At 41.4% G+C, this 16,933-nt stretch overlaps 1 protein-coding gene across 2 annotated transcripts in view; it reads right to left on the bottom strand.

The window, feature by feature from the left end:
• The window catches only part of DDR2 (discoidin domain receptor tyrosine kinase 2), a 388,089-nt gene that overhangs the window by 155,769 nt on the left and 215,387 nt on the right, over nt 1–16,933 (bottom strand). For both annotated transcript variants that reach the window (XM_073592847.1, XM_073592848.1), the window contains exon 6: nt 9,190–9,295. In XM_073592847.1, coding sequence (XP_073448948.1) covers nt 9,190–9,295 — 106 coding nt within the window. The remainder of the gene's footprint in view (nt 1–9,189; nt 9,296–16,933) is intronic.

The raw sequence follows: 16,933 nt of genomic DNA, 5'->3' as shown, positions 1-16,933 counted from the left end.
AGGATGTGATGTCATCTCTCCTCGGTCTGGCAGTTTCCGTCCCAGCGCCGAGGAGAGAAGACATGTGAGTGCACACAACACAAACACACACAGTAGAACATGCCAGGCATACCTTACACCCCCGATCCCCCCCCGATCGCCCCCCGATCCCCCCCCAATCACCCCCCCCCCCTGTCACAAACTGACATTAGCAGTATTTTTTTTTTTTTTTTTTTTTTTTTTTCTGATTACTGCATAGTGTCAGTTTGTGACAGTTACAGTGTTAGGGCAGTGTGTGTTAGGCCCCCTTTAGGTCTAGGATACCCCCCTAACCCCCCCTAATAAAGTTTTAACCCCTTGATCACCCCCTGTCACCAGTGTCACTAAGCGATCATTTTTCTGATCGCTGTATTAGTGTCGCTGGTGACGCTAGTTAGTGAGGTAAATATTTAGGTTTGCCGTCAGCGTTTTATAGCGACAGGGACCCCCATATACTATCTAATAAATGTTTTAACCCCTTGATTGCCCCCTAGTTAACCCTTTCACCACTGATCACCGTATAACTGTTACGGGTGACGCTGGTTAGTTTGTTTATTTTTCATAGTGTCAGGGCACCCGCCGTTTATTACCGAATAAAAGTTTAGCCCCCTGATCGCCCGGCGGTGATATGCGTCGCCCCAGGCAGCGTCAGATTAGCGCCAGTACCGCTAACACCCACGCACGCAGCATACGCCTCCCTTAGTGGTATAGTATCTGTACGGATCAATATCTGATCCGATCAGATCTATACTAGCGTCCCCAGCAGTTTAGGGTTCCCAAAAACGCAGTGTTAGCGGGATCAGCCCTGATACCTGCTAGCACCTGCGTTTTGCCCCTCTGCCCAGCCCACCCAAGTGCAGTATCGATCGATCACTGTCACTTACAAAACACTAAACGCATAACTGCAGCGTTCGCAGAGTCAGGCCTGATCCCTGCGATCGCTAACAGTTTTTTTGGTAGCGTTTTGGTGAACTGGCAAGCACCAGCCCCAAGCAGTGTCAGGTTAGCGCCAGTACCGCTAACACCCACGCACGCAGCATACGCCTCCCTTAGTGGTATAGTATCTGAATGGATCAATATCTGATCCGATCAGATTTATACTAGCGTCCCCAGCAGTTTAGGGTTCCCACAAACGCAGTGTTAGCGGGATCAGCCCAGATACCTGCTAGCACCTGCGTTTTGCCCCTCCGCCCGGCCCAGCCCAGCCCACCCAAGTGCAGTATCGATCGATCACTGACACTTACAAAACACTAAACGCATAACTGCAGCGTTCGCAGAGTCAGGCCTGATCCTTGCGATCGCTAACAGTTTTTTTGGTAGCGTTTTGGTGAACTGGCAAGCACCAGCGGCCTAGTACACCCCGGTCGTAGTCAAACCAGCACTGCAGTAACACTTGGTGACGTGGCGAGTCCCATAAGTGCAGTTCAAGCTGGTGAGGTGGCAAGCACAAGTAGTGTCCCGCTGCCACCAAGAAGACAAACACAGGCCCGTCGTGCCCATAGTGCCCTTCCTGCTGCATTCGCCAATCCTAATTGGGAACCCACCGCTTCTGCAGCGCCCGTACTTCCCCCATTCACATCCCCAACCAAATGCAGTCGGCTGTATGAGAGGCATTTATATGTCCTCCCGAGTACCCCTACCCAACGAACCCCCCCAAAAAAGATGTCGTGTCTGCAGCAAGCGCGGATATAGGCGTGACACCCGCTATTATTGTCCCTCCTGTCCTGACAATCCTGGTCTTTGCATTGGTGAATGTTTTGAACGCTACCATTCACTAGTTGAGTATTAGCGTAGGGTACAGCATTGCACAGACTAGGCACACTTTCACAGGGTCTCCCAAGATGCCATCGCATTTTGAGAGACCCGAACCTGGAACCGGTTACAGTTATAAAAGTTAGTTACAAAAAAAAGTGTAAAAAAAAAAAAAAAAAAAAAACACATACAAAAATATAAAATAAAAAAAAATAGTTGTCGTTTTATTGTTCTCTCTCTCTCTATTCTCTCTCTATTGTTCTGCTCTTTTTTACTGTATTCTATTCTGCAATGTTTTATTGTTATTATGTTTTATCATGTTTGCTTTTCAGGTATGCAATTTTTTATACCTTACCGTTTACTGTGCTTTATTGTTAACCATTTTTTTGTCTTCAGGTACGCCATTCACGACTTTGAGTGGTTATACCAGAATGATGCCTGCAGGTTTAGGTATCATCTTGGTATCATTCTTTTCAGCCAGCGGTCAGCTTTCCTGTAAAAGCAATCCTAGCGGCTAATTAGCCTCTAGACTGCTTTTACAAGCAGTGGGAGGGAATGCCCCTCCCCCCCAACGTCTTCCGTGTTTTTCTCTGGCTCTCCTGTCTCAACAGGGAACCTGAAAATGCAGCCGGTGATTCAGCCAGCTGACCATAGAGCTGATCAGAGACCAGAGTGGCTCCAAACATCTCTATGGCCTAAGAAACCGGAAGCTACGAGCATTTTATGACTTAGATTTCGCCGGATGTAAACAGCGCCATTGGGAAATTGGGAAAGCATTTTATCACACCGATCTTGGTGTGGTCAGATGCTTTGAGGGCAGAGGAGAAATCTAGGGTCTAATAGACCCCAATTTTTGCAAAAAAGAGTACCTGTCACTACCTATTGCTATGATAGGGGATATTTACATTCCCTGAGATAACAATAAAAATGATTAAAAAAAAAAAAATGAAAGGAACAGTTTAAAAATAAGATAAAAAAATAATAATAATAAAGAAAAAAAAAAAAAAAAAAAAAAAAAAGCACCCCTGTCCCCCCTGCTCTCGCGCTAAGGCGAACGCAAGCGTCGGTCTGGCGTCAAATGTAAACAGCAATTGCACCATGCATGTGAGGTATCGCCGCGAAGGTCAGATCGAGGGCAGTAAGTTTAGCAGTAGACCTCCTCTGTAAATCTAAAGTGGTAACCTGTAAAGGCTTTTAAAGGCTTTTAAAAATGTATTTAGTTTGTCGCCACTGCACGTTTGTGCGCAATTTTAAAGCATGTCATGTTTGGTATCCATGTACTCGGCCTAAGATCATCTTTTTTATTTCATCAAACATTTGGGCAATATAGTGTGTTTTAGTGCATTAAAATGTAAAAAAGTGTGTTTTTTCCCCCAAAAATGCGTTTGAAAAATCGCTGCGCAAATACTGTGTGAAAAAAAAAAATGAAACACCCACCATTTTAATCTGTAGGGCATTTGCTTTAAAAAAAATATATAATGTTTGGGGGTTCAAAGTAATTTTCTTGCAAAAAAAAATTATTTTTTTATGTAAACAATAAGTGTCAGAAAGGGCTTTGTCTTCAAGTGGTTAGAAGTGTGGGTGATGTGTGACATAAGCTTCTAGATGTTGTGCATAAAATGCCAGGACAGTTCAAAACCCCCCCAAATGACCCCATTTTGGAAAGTAGACACCCCAAGCTATTTGCTGAGAGTCATGTTGAGTCCATGGAATAATTTATATTGTGACACAAGTTGCGGGAAAGAGACAATTTTTTATTTTTTTTATTTTTTTTTTGCGCAAAGTTGTCACTAAATGATATATTGCTCAAACATGCCATGGGAATATGTGAAATTACACCCCAAAATACATTCTGCTGCTTCTCCTGAGTATGGGGATACCACATGTGTGAGACTTTTTGGGAGCCTAGCCGCGTACGGGACCCCGAAAACCAAGCACCGCCTTCAGGCTTTCTAAGGCCGTAAATTTTTGATTTCACTCTTCACTGCCTATCACAGTTTCGGAGGCCATGGAATGCCCAGGTGGCAAAAAAACCCCCCAAATGACCCCATTTTGGAAAGTAGACACCCCAAGCTATTTGATGAGAGGTATAGTGAGTATTTTGCAGACCTCACTTTTTGTCACAAAGTTTTGAAAATTGAAAAAAGAAAAAAAAAAAAATTTTTTTCTCGTCTTTCTTTATTTTCAAAAACAAATGAGAGCTGCAAAATACTCACCATGCCTCTCAGCAAATAGCTTGGGGTGTCTACTTTCCAAAATGGGGTCATTTGGGGGGGGTTTGTGCCACCTGGGCATTCCATGGCCTCCGAAACTGTGATAGGCAGTGAGGAGTAAAATCAAAAATGTACGCCCTTAGAAATCCTGAAGGCAGTGCTTGGTTTTCGGGGCCCCGTACACGGCTAGGCTCCCAAAAAGTCCCACACATGTGGTATCCCCATACTCAGGAGAAGCAGCTAAATGTATTTTGGGGTGCAATTCCACATATGCCCATGGCCTGTGTGAGCAATATATCATTTAGTGACAACTTTGTGCAAAAAAAAAAAAAAAAATTTGTCACTTTCCCGCAACTTGTGTCAAAATATAAAACATTCCATGGACTCAACATGCCTCAAAGCAAATAGCTTGGGGTGTCTACTTTCCAAAATGGGGTCATTTGGGGGGGTTTTATGTCATCTGGGCATTTTATGGCCTTCAAAACTGTGATAGGTAGTGAGGAGTAAAATCAAAAATGTACGCCCTTAGAAATCCTGAAGGCAGTGATTGGTTTTCGGGGCCCCGTACGCGGCTAGGCTCCCAAAAAGTCCCACACATGTGGTATCCCCATACTCAGGAGAAGCAGCTAAATGTATTTTGGGGTGCAATTCCACATATGCCCATGGCCTGTGTGAGCAATATATCATTTAGTGACAACTTTTTGTAATTTTTTTTTTTTTTTTTTTTTTTTGTCATTGTTCAATCACTTGGGACAAAAAAAATGAATATTCAATGGGCTCAACATGCCTCTCAGCAAATTCCTTGGGGTGTCTACTTTCCAAAATGGGGTCATTTGTGGGGGTTTTGTACTGCCCTGCCATTTTAGCACCTCAAGAAACGACATAGGCAGTCATAAATTAAAGGCTGTGTAAATTCCAGAAAATGTACCCTAGTTTGTAGACGCTATAACTTTTGCGCAAACCAATAAATATACACTTATTGACATTTTTTTTACCAAAGACATGTGGCCGAATACATTTTGGCCTAAATGTATGACTAAAATTGAGTTTATTGGATTTTTTTTAGAACAAAAAGTAGAAAATATCATTTTTTTTCAAAATTTTCGGTCTTTTTCCGTGTATAGCGCAAAAAATAAAAACGGCAGAGGTGATCAAATACTATCAAAAGAAAGCTCTATTTGTGGGAAGAAAAGGACGCAAATTTCGTTTGGGTACAGCATTGCATGACCGCGCAATTAGCAGTTAAAGCGACGCAGTGCCGAATTGTAAAAAGTGCTCTGGTCAGGAAGGGGGTAAAACCTTCCGGGGCTGAAGTGGTTAAAAACGATTACAACAGGCGTGATAGCACAGCCTGTTGTGTGCAAGCACAACACCTTGAGAGTATCAAAGGCTCTTATACTTTTTTACACCCTGAAACTGTATCGACTTGGAATAAGGTCTAACAAGTCAATTAAACACTAGTGAATGAACGGGAAGGAAGCCCTAACATGTGCACATGGCACGTTTTATGTTTTATTCTTCCAGGCTGTTAAATTTAGAAAATACAGTAAATAGTAACAGTGCATTAAATGTTTGTGAAATAAATCAGGTGTAGCCAGTTACTGTATGCTCCAGGTTGATTTTAATATCTCATCTATGGACCAATTAATTTTGCATTTTTTATAAATTATGTATCATAAGTAATAACAATGTCACTACCAAATGAAGACTCAAATAATTTTTTGGGGGACAAGCAATGTTTTCTCTTTATGGCATTGTCTTCCAATAGTTATTTTTATTTATTTTTTTATACACATTGTATATATTTTAAATGCAAAAAAATAAATAAAAAGTTTTTTCCAGTTTGAGTAGTAATTATATATATATATATATATTATTTTAAAGTGTTACTAAACCCAGGACCCTGCATTCACTATATCCGGTCTCACACAGTACACAGAACATGGAAATGCTATTAATTTAGTAAATATAAATTGCTAATTACCTATTCTCATCAGCAGTAAATAGCAGTCTTGTGACTTCTATGAGTGTCTGGTTAACGGTTGTAGGAGGAGTTCTCATTCTCCTCTAACTGTCCAATGAGGCTGCATGACCCCTGACTCTTTGTCTGGACAGTGTTGATTGGTCCTGTTCCGATCACATGCACCCCCCCCCCAAAAAAAAAAAAAAAAAAACTCTCTAGCAATACACACCAAACTGAGCATGTGCAAAGTGCCCCCAAGGCTCTGTACTATCAGGAGATGGATTGGGGACAGTGGAAGAAGGAGGGGGGTGGGTCAGGGAAGACAGTATCTAACAGCCTTTTTACACAATGCAGAGGATTAATCCCTTAGGTTCCAGAGTGAGTATAACTAGCATGCTTTACTGAAAATACAGACTGATTTTACTGCTGTGGGTTAATAACATTTTAAAGAGGAATTGTTTTCTCTTATAGGATTTTGAAGCCAACCAATACACACATCTAAATTATATTTAAATAAATACCCTTTATTACAGAAGCCATAATATCCACTTTAAACCATATGTTATTACAAACAAATATTACAACAAAAGAAAAAACATAAGGTCAAAATTTCACTTGGTCGCCATGGAGGTCCCAGTCCGTAGATAAGCTGACAATCATGAAACCCGTGGTTGTTTAAAAAGGAGTTACTGGGAGTATCACTCTTTATGCAGCAAACAACATAATTTAATTGAAATTTTGATCTTATAGTTTTTAATTTGTTTTAATTTGTTTTAATATTTGATTGTTATGTAAACATTAACCACTTGCCGACCAGCTGCCGCAGTTGTACTGCGGCAGGATGGCATGGCTGTCCAAAACGACGTTATGTAACGTCGCTTCACCCTGTGGCCACTAGGGGCGCACTAGCCCCCCCCGCTTGCCCCCTGAGCCGATGCGAGTGCCCGGTGGTCACGATCACCGCCGGGCTCCCACGATCGCCACTGACACACGGAGAACCAGGATCAGTGTGTGTAAACACACAGTTTCCGGTTCTCTGAGGGGAGAACAGACAGATCATCTGTTCATACCGAGCATGAACAGTGATTTGTCATCTCCCCTGCACAGTCCCCTCCCCCCTTCAGTTATAACACACACTAGGGAACACATTAACCCCTTGATCGCCCCCTAGTGTTAACCCCTTCACTGCCAGTGACATTTTTACAGTAACCAATGCATTTTTATAGCATTGATTGCTGTATTAATGCCAATGGTCCCAAAAATGTGTCAAAATTGTCCGATGTGTCTGCCATAATGTTGCAGTCCTGATAAAAATTGCAGATCGCCACCATTGCTAGTAAAAAAAAAAAAATAATAAAAATGCCATAAAACTATCCCCTATTTTGTAGACACTAAAACTTTTGCGCAAACCAATCAATATACGCCTATTGCGATTTTTTTTTTACCAGAAATATGTAGAAGAATACATATCGGCCTAAACTGAGGAAGAAAATCTTTTTTTTATATATTTTTGGGGATATTTATTACAGCAAAAAGTAAAAAATATTGCTTTTTTTCAAAATTGTCGCTGTTTTTTGTTTATAGCGCAAAATATAAAAACCGCAGAGGTGATCAAATACCACCAAAAGAAAGCTCTATTTGTGGGAAAAAAAGGATGTCAATTTTGTTTGGGTGCAACGTCGCACGACCGCGCAATTGTCAGTTAAAGGGACGCAGTGCCAAATTGCATAAAAGTGCTCTGGTCAGGAAGTGGGTAAAATCTTCCAGGGCTGAAGCGGTTAAATATGCTGCGCTATGTGTTATCAAACTTATTGTAACATCAACATGATATCCATTATTGTGAATAATTTCTTCATAAACAATAGTGTAATAAAGTGCTTAACATATAAATGTGCTCAAGTTAACAGGTAAAGTGCTTAACAGTGCAAATAATTGTGCTACAAACTAATATCACATTTCTTGAAAATATAAACAGTCCAATTCATTAATCATTAAGTGCTTCAGTGCAAAGTGGTGTCTTTTAAACTTCCTTGTATCTTCACATTTCATGCATGTGCTTAACATGCACTCAAGTGCTCCCCATTAGGTGTATGCTCTCTTCAGACAATGTGACCTCACAATTATGTTTGGTCAAACAAAGATATAGGAATAGAAATTCCCCTGAGGAAGTCACGTGACCCTGTGACATTATGCGTAGGAGAAGGGCGGATGGTGTGACGAGACGCTAAGACTTTTATCGGAGCAGCACTGAGTTGTTGAAGTGCTTTAGATTTTAAAATACGCTGTATATAGTTGATACACTGAAGCACCCATCAAATGTGAGTGTGAAACAGATATCTTTTAATAAACATAGGGTTTAAAAGATTTAAGCACTATTTGAAGCTCCTTCTTTTGCATATATCGAGCAAACGCTGCCATTGGAGATATACACTGACAGACTGGAAGGAGGCAATAAGACTAAAAAGCTTTGTTTGACCAAACTTAGTTTGTGGTCACATTGTCTGAGGTGAGCACACACCTAATGGGGGAGCACTTGGGTGTATATTAGGCACATGTTAGGCACATGCTAGGCACATGCATTAAATGTGAAGACACAAGGAAGTTTAAAAGATACCACTTTGCACCAAAGCACTTAATGTTTAATTAAGTGGACTATTTATATTTTCAAGAAATGTGATATTAGTTTGTAGCACAATTATTTGCACTGTCATTTTGAGCACATATATATGTCAAGCACTTTATTACACTATTGTTTATGAAGAAATTTGTTCACAATAATGAATATCATGTTGATGTTACAATAAGGTTTGATAACACATAGAGCAGCATATTTAATTTTTATTTACAGTTTTGCACATTAATATTGAGAGTGTGTTACATGCTGCTTGCTTAGTCCTTAATTACTACTCATTGGCATAACACAACAGTTGCTCACAAAATTCTATTTGATAAGTGTATTTTATGGCTTTTGTAATAAAGGGTATTTTTTTAGATAACATTTAGATTTGTGTATTGGTTGCCTTCTAAATCCTATCAGAGGGAAACAAATTTTGATTGCAAGTGATTAAATGATAGAAGTTGGAACAACATCACCCTATTTACTAAGCTGAGTGAAAATCCCCTTGCAAAGGGAGAATCCACTCTGCAAAATGGTTATCCTTGAATCAGTCACATTATGTAGATTTTATAATATTGTTTTCTTGATGTATTATAGCAAATTCTGCAAAAAAAAAAAAAAATTACCTGTAGCCCACTGCTCCATCATATATAGTATCATTTAGGTTAACCATCTGGCCATCAGATAAAAGAAATTGCTGACCAGCTGGGGCATTGTAAGAGACAAGTCCATCTATTTAAAAAAGAAAAAAAGAGTTTACATAATTTGATCTGTTACATATATTAAATATTGTGTTACTTATATTAAAGTGGTTCTAAAGGCAGGAGGTTTTTTTTTATCTTAATGCATTCTATGCATTAAGATTAAAAACCTCTCTGTGTGCAGCAGCCCCCTAAGCCCCCCCCCTATTACTTACCTGAGCCCCATCTCGATCCAGCAATGTTGCACGAGAGACTTGGCTGCCTCTCCCTCCTCATTGGCTGAGACATCAGCAAAGCTTTACTGGCTCTCACTGCTGTCAATCAAGGTCAGTGAGCCAATGAGGAGAGAGAGGGGGCGGGGCGGGCCACAGCTCCATGTCTAAATGGACACAGGGAGCTGTGACTTGGCTCATTTGCCCCCATAGCAAGCTGCTTGCTGTGGGGGCACTCAACAGGAGGGAGGGGCCAGGAGTGCCGAAGTGGGACCTGAGAAGAGGAGGATCTGGGCTGCTCTGTGCAAAACCACTTCACAGAGCAGGTAAGTATGACATGCTTGTTATTTTTGCCAAAACAAAAAAATTAGACTTTAGTATCCCTTTAACCAGATCCATACTGGGCCTATTCTGGCACTCCACTCCTTCATGGAAAAATCATATTTTTTTGCTAGAAAATTACTCAGAACCCCCAAACATTATATATGTTTTTTTAGCAGACACCCTAGGGAAAAAATGGCGGTTGTTGCGACTTTTTATGTCACACGCTATTTTCGCAATAATTTTTCAAACGATAACAAAACAGTAAAGTTAGCAAAATTTTTTTTGTATAATGTGAAAGATGATTTTACGCTGAGTAAATAGATACCCAAAATGTCACGTTTGAAAGTTGGGCCTCTCTATATGGCTAGGCTGTGTAAAAGTCTCACATATGTGGTATCGCCATACTCCGGAGGAGTAGCAGAAAATATTTTTGGGTGTCATTGTTGCTATGTACTTGCTATGTGTTAGAAATATCTTATAAACTGACAACTTTGTGTAAAAAAAAAATACATTTTCATTTTCTTTCCAAGTTTTCCGAAAACTTGTGGAAAAAAATGACTCGTTCAAAAAACATAATGTCTCATATAATATACATTGGGGTGTTTGCTTTGCAAAATGTGGTAATTTTGTGGGCATTTCCATTTTCCTGGTGCTCCAGGGCCTTCCAAAGTGTGATAGGTCATCATGAATTATACTCCTGGAATGCCTGGAGGTGCTACTTAGATGTTGGACCTCTGTATGTGGCCAGGCTGTGTAAAAGTCTCACACATGTGGTATCGCTATACTCAGGAGTAGGGATGAGCTTCGAGTTCGAGTCGAACTCATGTTCGACTCAAACATCGGCTGTTCGCAAGTTCGCCGAACAGCGAACAATTTGGGGTGTTCGAATGCCGCGGAACACCCTTTAAAAGTCTATGGGAGAAATCAAAAGTGCTAATTTTAAAGGCTTATGTGCAAGTTATTGTCATAAAAAGTGTTTGGGGACCTGGGTCCTGCCCCAGGGGACAAGGATCAATGCAAAAAAAAGTTTAAAAACTGACGTTTTTTCTGGAGCAGTGATTTTAATAATGCTTAAAGTCAAACAATAAAAGTGTAATATCCCTTTAAATTTTGTAGCTGGGGGGTGTCTATAGTATGCCTGTAAAGGGGCGCATGTTTCCCATGCTTAGAACAGTCTGACAGAAAAATGACATTTCAAAGGAAAAAAAGTCATTTAAAACTACTCGCGGCTATTGCACTGCCGGTCCGACAATACACATAGAAGTTCATTGATAAAAACGGCATGGGAATTCCCCACAGGGGAACCCCGAACCAAAATTAAAAAAAAAATGACGTGGGGTCCCCCTAAATTCCATACCAGGCCCTTCAGGTCTGGTATGGATATTAAGGGGAACCCCGGCCAAAATTAAAAAAAAAATGATGTGGGGGTCCCCCTAAATTCCATACCAGAGATTTTAAGGGGAACCCCGCACCAAAATAAAAAAAAAAGGCGTGGGGTCCCCCCAAAAATCTGTACCAGACCCTTATCCGAGCACGCAACCTGGCAGGCCGCAGGAAAAGAGGGGGGGATGAGAGAGCGCCCCCCTTCCTGAACCATACCAGGCCACATGCCCTCAACATTGGGAAGGTGCTTTGGGGTAGCCCCCCAAAACACCTTGTCCCCATGTTGATGAGGACAAGGGCCTCATCCCCACAACCCTGGCCGGTGGTTGTGGGGGTCTGCGGGCGGGGGGCTTATTGAAATCTGGAAGCCCCCTTTAAAAAGGGGACCCCCAGATCCTGGCCCCCCCTGTGTGAAATGGTAAGGGGGTACAAAAGTACCCCTACCATTTCACTAAAAAACTGTCAAAAATGTTAAAAATGACAAGAGACAGTTTTTTACAATTCCTTTATTTAAATGCTTCTTCTTTCTTCTATCTTCCTTCATCTTCTTTTTCTTCTTCTGGTTCTTCTGGCTCTTCTGGTTCTTCCTCTGGTGTTTTCGTCCAGCATCTCCTCCGCGGCGTCATCTATCTTCTTCTCCTCGGGCCGCTCCGCACCCATGGCATGGGGGGGAGGCTCCCGCTCTTCTCTTCATCTTCTTCTCTTCTTCATCTTCTTCTCCGGGCCGCTCCGCACCCATGCTGGCATGGTGGGAGGCTCCCGATGTGTGACGCTTCTCCTCGTCCGACGGTTCTTAAATAACGGGGGCGGGGCCACCCGGTGACCCCGCCCCCCTCTGACGCATGGGACATAATGGGACTTCCCTGTGGCATTCCCCGTGATGTCACAGGGAAGTCCCGTCAAGTCACCGTGCGTCAGAGGGGGGCGGGGTCACCGGGTGGCCCCCCCGTTATTTAAGAACTGTCAGAAGAGGAGACGCGTCACACAGCGGGAGCCTCCCACCATGCCAGCATGGGTGCGGAGCGGCCCGGAGAAGAAAATGAAGAAGAGAAGAAGATGAAGAAGAGAAGAAGATGAAGAGAAGAGCGGGAGCCTCCCCCCATGCCATGGGTGCGGAGCGGCCCGAGGAGAAGAAGATAGAAGACGCCGCGGAGGAGATGCTGGACAAGAACACCGGAGGAAGAACCAGAAGAGCCAGAAGAAGAAGATGAAGGAAGATAGAAGAAAGAAGAAGCATTTAAATAAAGGAATTGTCAAAAACTGTCTCTTGTCATTTTTAACATTTTTGACAGTTTTTTAGTGAAATGGTAGGGGTACTTTTGTACCCCCTTACCATTTCACACGGGGGGGAGGCCGGGATCTGGGGGTCCCCTTGTTAAAGGGGGCTTCCAGATTACGATAAGCCCCCCGCCCGCAGACCCCCACAACCATCGGCCAGGGTTGTGGGGATGAGGCCCTTGTCCTCATCAACATGGGGACAAGGTGTTTTGGGGGGCTACCCCAAAGCACCCTCCCAATGTTGAGGGCATGTGGCCTGGTACGGTTCAGGAGGGGGGGCGCTCTCGCCCCCTCTCTTTTCCTGCGGCCTGCCAGGTTGCGTGCTCGGATAAGGGTCTGGTATGGATCTTTGGGGGGACCCCACGCCGTTTTTTTTTTAATTTTGGCAAGTATGCATATGCTGTGTGAGAGAAATAACTTGTTAATATGACAGTTTTGTGTAAAATAAATAAATAAATAAATAATTCTTTATTTTCCCAAGAATTGTGGGAAAAAATTACAACTTTAAAAAACTCACTATGCCTCTTACTAAATACCTTGGATTGTCTACTTTCCAAAAAGGGGTCATTTAGGGAGTATTTGTACTGTCCTGGCTTGTTAGCATCTCAAGAAATGAGATAGGCCGTCAGTACATCAGGTGTGATCAATTTTCAGTGATTGGCACCATAGCTTGTAGACTCTATAACTTTCACACAGACTAAATAATATTCACTAATTTGGGCTATTTTTTACCAAAGATATGAAGCAGTATAAATTTTGGCCCACATTTATGAAGAAAAATTACTTATTTGCAAAATTTTACAATAGAAACAAAAAAAAAAGTTTTTTTTTTCAAAGCTTACACTCTTTTTTCACTTATATTGCAAAAAATAAAATGCCCAGCAGTGATTAAATACCACCAAAAGAAAGCTCTATTTGTGAGAAAAAAATGATAACATTTTTGTTTGGGTACAGGGTAACATGACTGAGTAGTTGTCATTTAAAGTGCAAGAGCAATTCAAGCTGAAAATTGGTCTGGGCAGGAAGGGGGTATAAGTGCCCTGTATTGAAATGGTTAAATAAGTGTGTAAATATTGTAGGGGTATAATAGGTGCACATTAACACAGCTATGTATTCATTATTATATGAATTTTTTGAATTAGAAGTAGTGTGTGCACCTAAATTTAAATCGATTTTATCCTCCTTTAATCCCTTGTTTGTAAGCACTCCGACAAAGAGAATTTTTGAATTAGAAGTAGTGTGTGCACCTAAATTTAAATCGATTTTATCCTCCTTTAATCCCTTGTTTGTAAGCACTCCTACAAAGAGAAGCAGGTGCATTACTAGACGTGAATCAGGTGTGCTGCAAGCAATTAAGCTGACAAAAGAAAGATTCAATGTGACTAGAGGGATGACCTCATCAGCATCCTGCTGCTTCTTCGCTGTCCAATCAACAAGCCTGTGTTTACAGTTAATTTCCTAATTGTAAGAAAGAAGGTGGTGCCCTTTGCCTTACTGTGCTGTGTGGAAGAACTGGGTAAATCTTGGGACTGATTTGCTAAAAATGCTAATTAGTTGGCAGGTAAAACAGCTATTTTAAAAATATTATTTATCTGTGCATTTAGAGAATTGCCTGGAGTTCAGTTGTTATCGGTATTTCTCCCAAAAACTAGGACACAGTTGGTAAGTGCCAGTATTCTCTCCTGCAAGCACTACATATTACATTTTTCATATATCAAGGCATGAGCTATTTGTTACTGACTTCTGATTGACCAAAGTGATTTTTCCTATTAGAAATCAGCATCATGAAGTTCACATAAACCAGTTTAAAATCTGCAATGCTGAGACTACCAAATAAACTCGCCCGCGATTCGACGGTGACGTCAGACGCCGCAGAGTCGGTGAACCGCTACTTAATGGCAGTAACTAGCCTCCACTGTCTGCCAGAGATTCCAGCTTTAGGGACGAGCGCTTATCCCTCCTGGATCTCCCTAAACCTTCGCTTTTATACGTTCGGTAAGACGCCCTTCCCCTTCATGATTTTATTATTCTGACATCTCTATTTTGGTTATCCTATTTACTATATACCACACTACCTAACAGGTCAGTTCTGTCCTAGGATGTCCGGTCTTTCCCTAAAACCTCCCTGGCTTCTGTGACGTCCGGCAGCAAGGGGATTACCTTTAGTCTTTGACTACTATCAAGATCAAATTAACCTTTATTGATTCTATGTTTCTAATTACATCAAGGTAATTCATTTTTCATGGCTCACCCCATGGTCTCCAAGAAGCAACAACCACACAAACGCACTAATGGTAAAGTAAACGCACAATCAGAAAAATCTAAACATCTTCCCAGCACCAATCGCACACCTATAAACACTAGAGCAGCAGCTGCTAAAATTTCTGCTATCACAAATGCACCAGGCCAGCTCAAAGTCACTTCACACATGGGCACAACCCATTCAGTGATATCTCAGGCCTAGCCTAATCGGACAGGCGGGCCTAACGAGATTACCACTGAGTCAGTTTTTTGCACGGCACCCATCTTCACCCAGCCAGTACATGACTCCAAAAAGATTGGGAGTATGGAGTTGTCACACCCCAAACAAGCCAAAACCAGTTCGAAGTGATCAACCTATCATCAATTACTCTGACAGAAGCCCAAATCTCAGTTCTACAACTGGGCCTCACATTTTGCTCTGCAAAACCGGTTGATCCCTTTGAATTGATAAAAGATCTCAACCTGTTTTCACGCAAGTTGATGTTCAAAGTTTTATATGAAGAGCGCTTATCCCTCCTGGATCTGTCTAAACCTTCGCTTGTATACGTTCGGTAAGATGCCCTTCCCCTTCATGATTTTATTATTCTGACATCTCTTTTTTTTTTTATCCTATTTACTATATACCACACTACCTAACAGGTCTATTCTGTCCTGGGATGTCCAGTCTTTCCCTAAACCTCCCTGGCTTCTGTGACGTCCGGCAGCAAGGGGATTACCTTTAGTCTTTGACTACTATCAAGATCAAATTAACCTTTATTGATTATATCTTTCTAATTACATCAAGGTAATTCATTTTTCATGTTTGGCTTGTGGTAAGGTACTTTCAGATCCCCTATGCACTGGCCAACCCTTACCCTCTTTTTTTATCAAGTCTCTGTTTCATATATTTCTTTCTAGAAATATCATCCTGTTAGCCCTTCTCTGCAAACGGTTAAGGTGCCCAAGCGGGACAGAAGGGATGACATGTGTATTGATTTTATCTTTACATCCACACCACTAATTGATCTAAAGCAGTCCTGGTAAGCTTGGTTCGGTTCTGTGCTCATGTGTTTTTGATGCCTTTTTGATGTCCTTTGGCTTTATTATTTCAAGTAACCTATGCGTAGACCAGTCTATGCTAAATCTGTATGTCTGTGATTTGTTTATGTATTTTTGAATACGTTCTTGAGAAACTTATTTATGCCTTTTTCATTCTCAGTATATAACAAAAGTCACACCATCAATCTCCTGAAGAAACTCTATCGAGTGAAACATGTCGAGAGTGGCAGTGCTTTGCTTGTTATAAGCTTTACAAATTCAATGTTTTCCTGTGATATGGATGTAATTTTCTTTCTTATGTTTTTTATCTTTCTATCTAAATAAAACTATTTAAATTTTATGCAACCCGACAATTCTTGATCCTTTGACTTTAACACCTAAAAAGTCCCGAGGTTTGTTACCTCTTTGCCCCTCCTTTTCCAAATTTTTAAATTTCCTCTGGTTCTAAGTCCTGAAAGGGAAGTTTAGTTTGCAGAGTGAACCCTGGACTGGAGCAGTTGCTGAATGAAGCTTGAGATTAATTAATGAGTCAGTGAGTAGTCAGGGCAAAAGACACACATATCATGTGATACACATGGCAAGATAGCCTTTTGGCAAGATGTAACCCATTTACAGCACAGCACCCCTTTGGAAGTATGTTTCATCTATGGCAAATGATTCTATGCAAAGCTCCACAAGTTTTTAGAGGGCTACAGTGGTGTACAGTACTAGGGAGATGAACATTAACTCAACTGTAGGTTGCAGCACCTTAGGATGTTTGCTATATAACATTCCTTCCTTCTCAAAGCTGGCCGCTCAGCTTTCTCAAAGCTAGCCACTCGGCTAATTGCCAGCCCCTATCTCTCCATAGTGACTCACCTGTTGATGATATCCTGCTCGTCAGTCCTGCCTACTTAAGCCCTCCAGTACAGATGATCTTTGCCTTTGCCTTGGTCAAATCTCTAGAGACGCTCCTGTGTTCCTGTTAAAGACTTGCTTGGCTGACATTCCTTCTGGCTCCAGATCCTGCTTGCTGTTCTACTACACTCATCTCTGGCTCCCTGACGTTTTGGCTTGTCTGACTATCTGTTCGGGTTCCTGAACTCTGACTATGTTTTGACTATGTTTAATCTGTTTACCTTTTTTATTATTATTATTATTATTATTATTATACAAGTGTGATTTAACTGTAC

The sequence above is a fragment of the Aquarana catesbeiana genome, linkage group LG07 (genome assembly GCF_042186555.1).
Source record: "Aquarana catesbeiana isolate 2022-GZ linkage group LG07, ASM4218655v1, whole genome shotgun sequence".
NCBI classification, from domain to species: Eukaryota; Metazoa; Chordata; class Amphibia; order Anura; family Ranidae; genus Aquarana; species Aquarana catesbeiana.
Note: the sequence above shows the minus strand (reverse complement) of the source record. Positions and strands in the feature narration are given on the sequence as shown.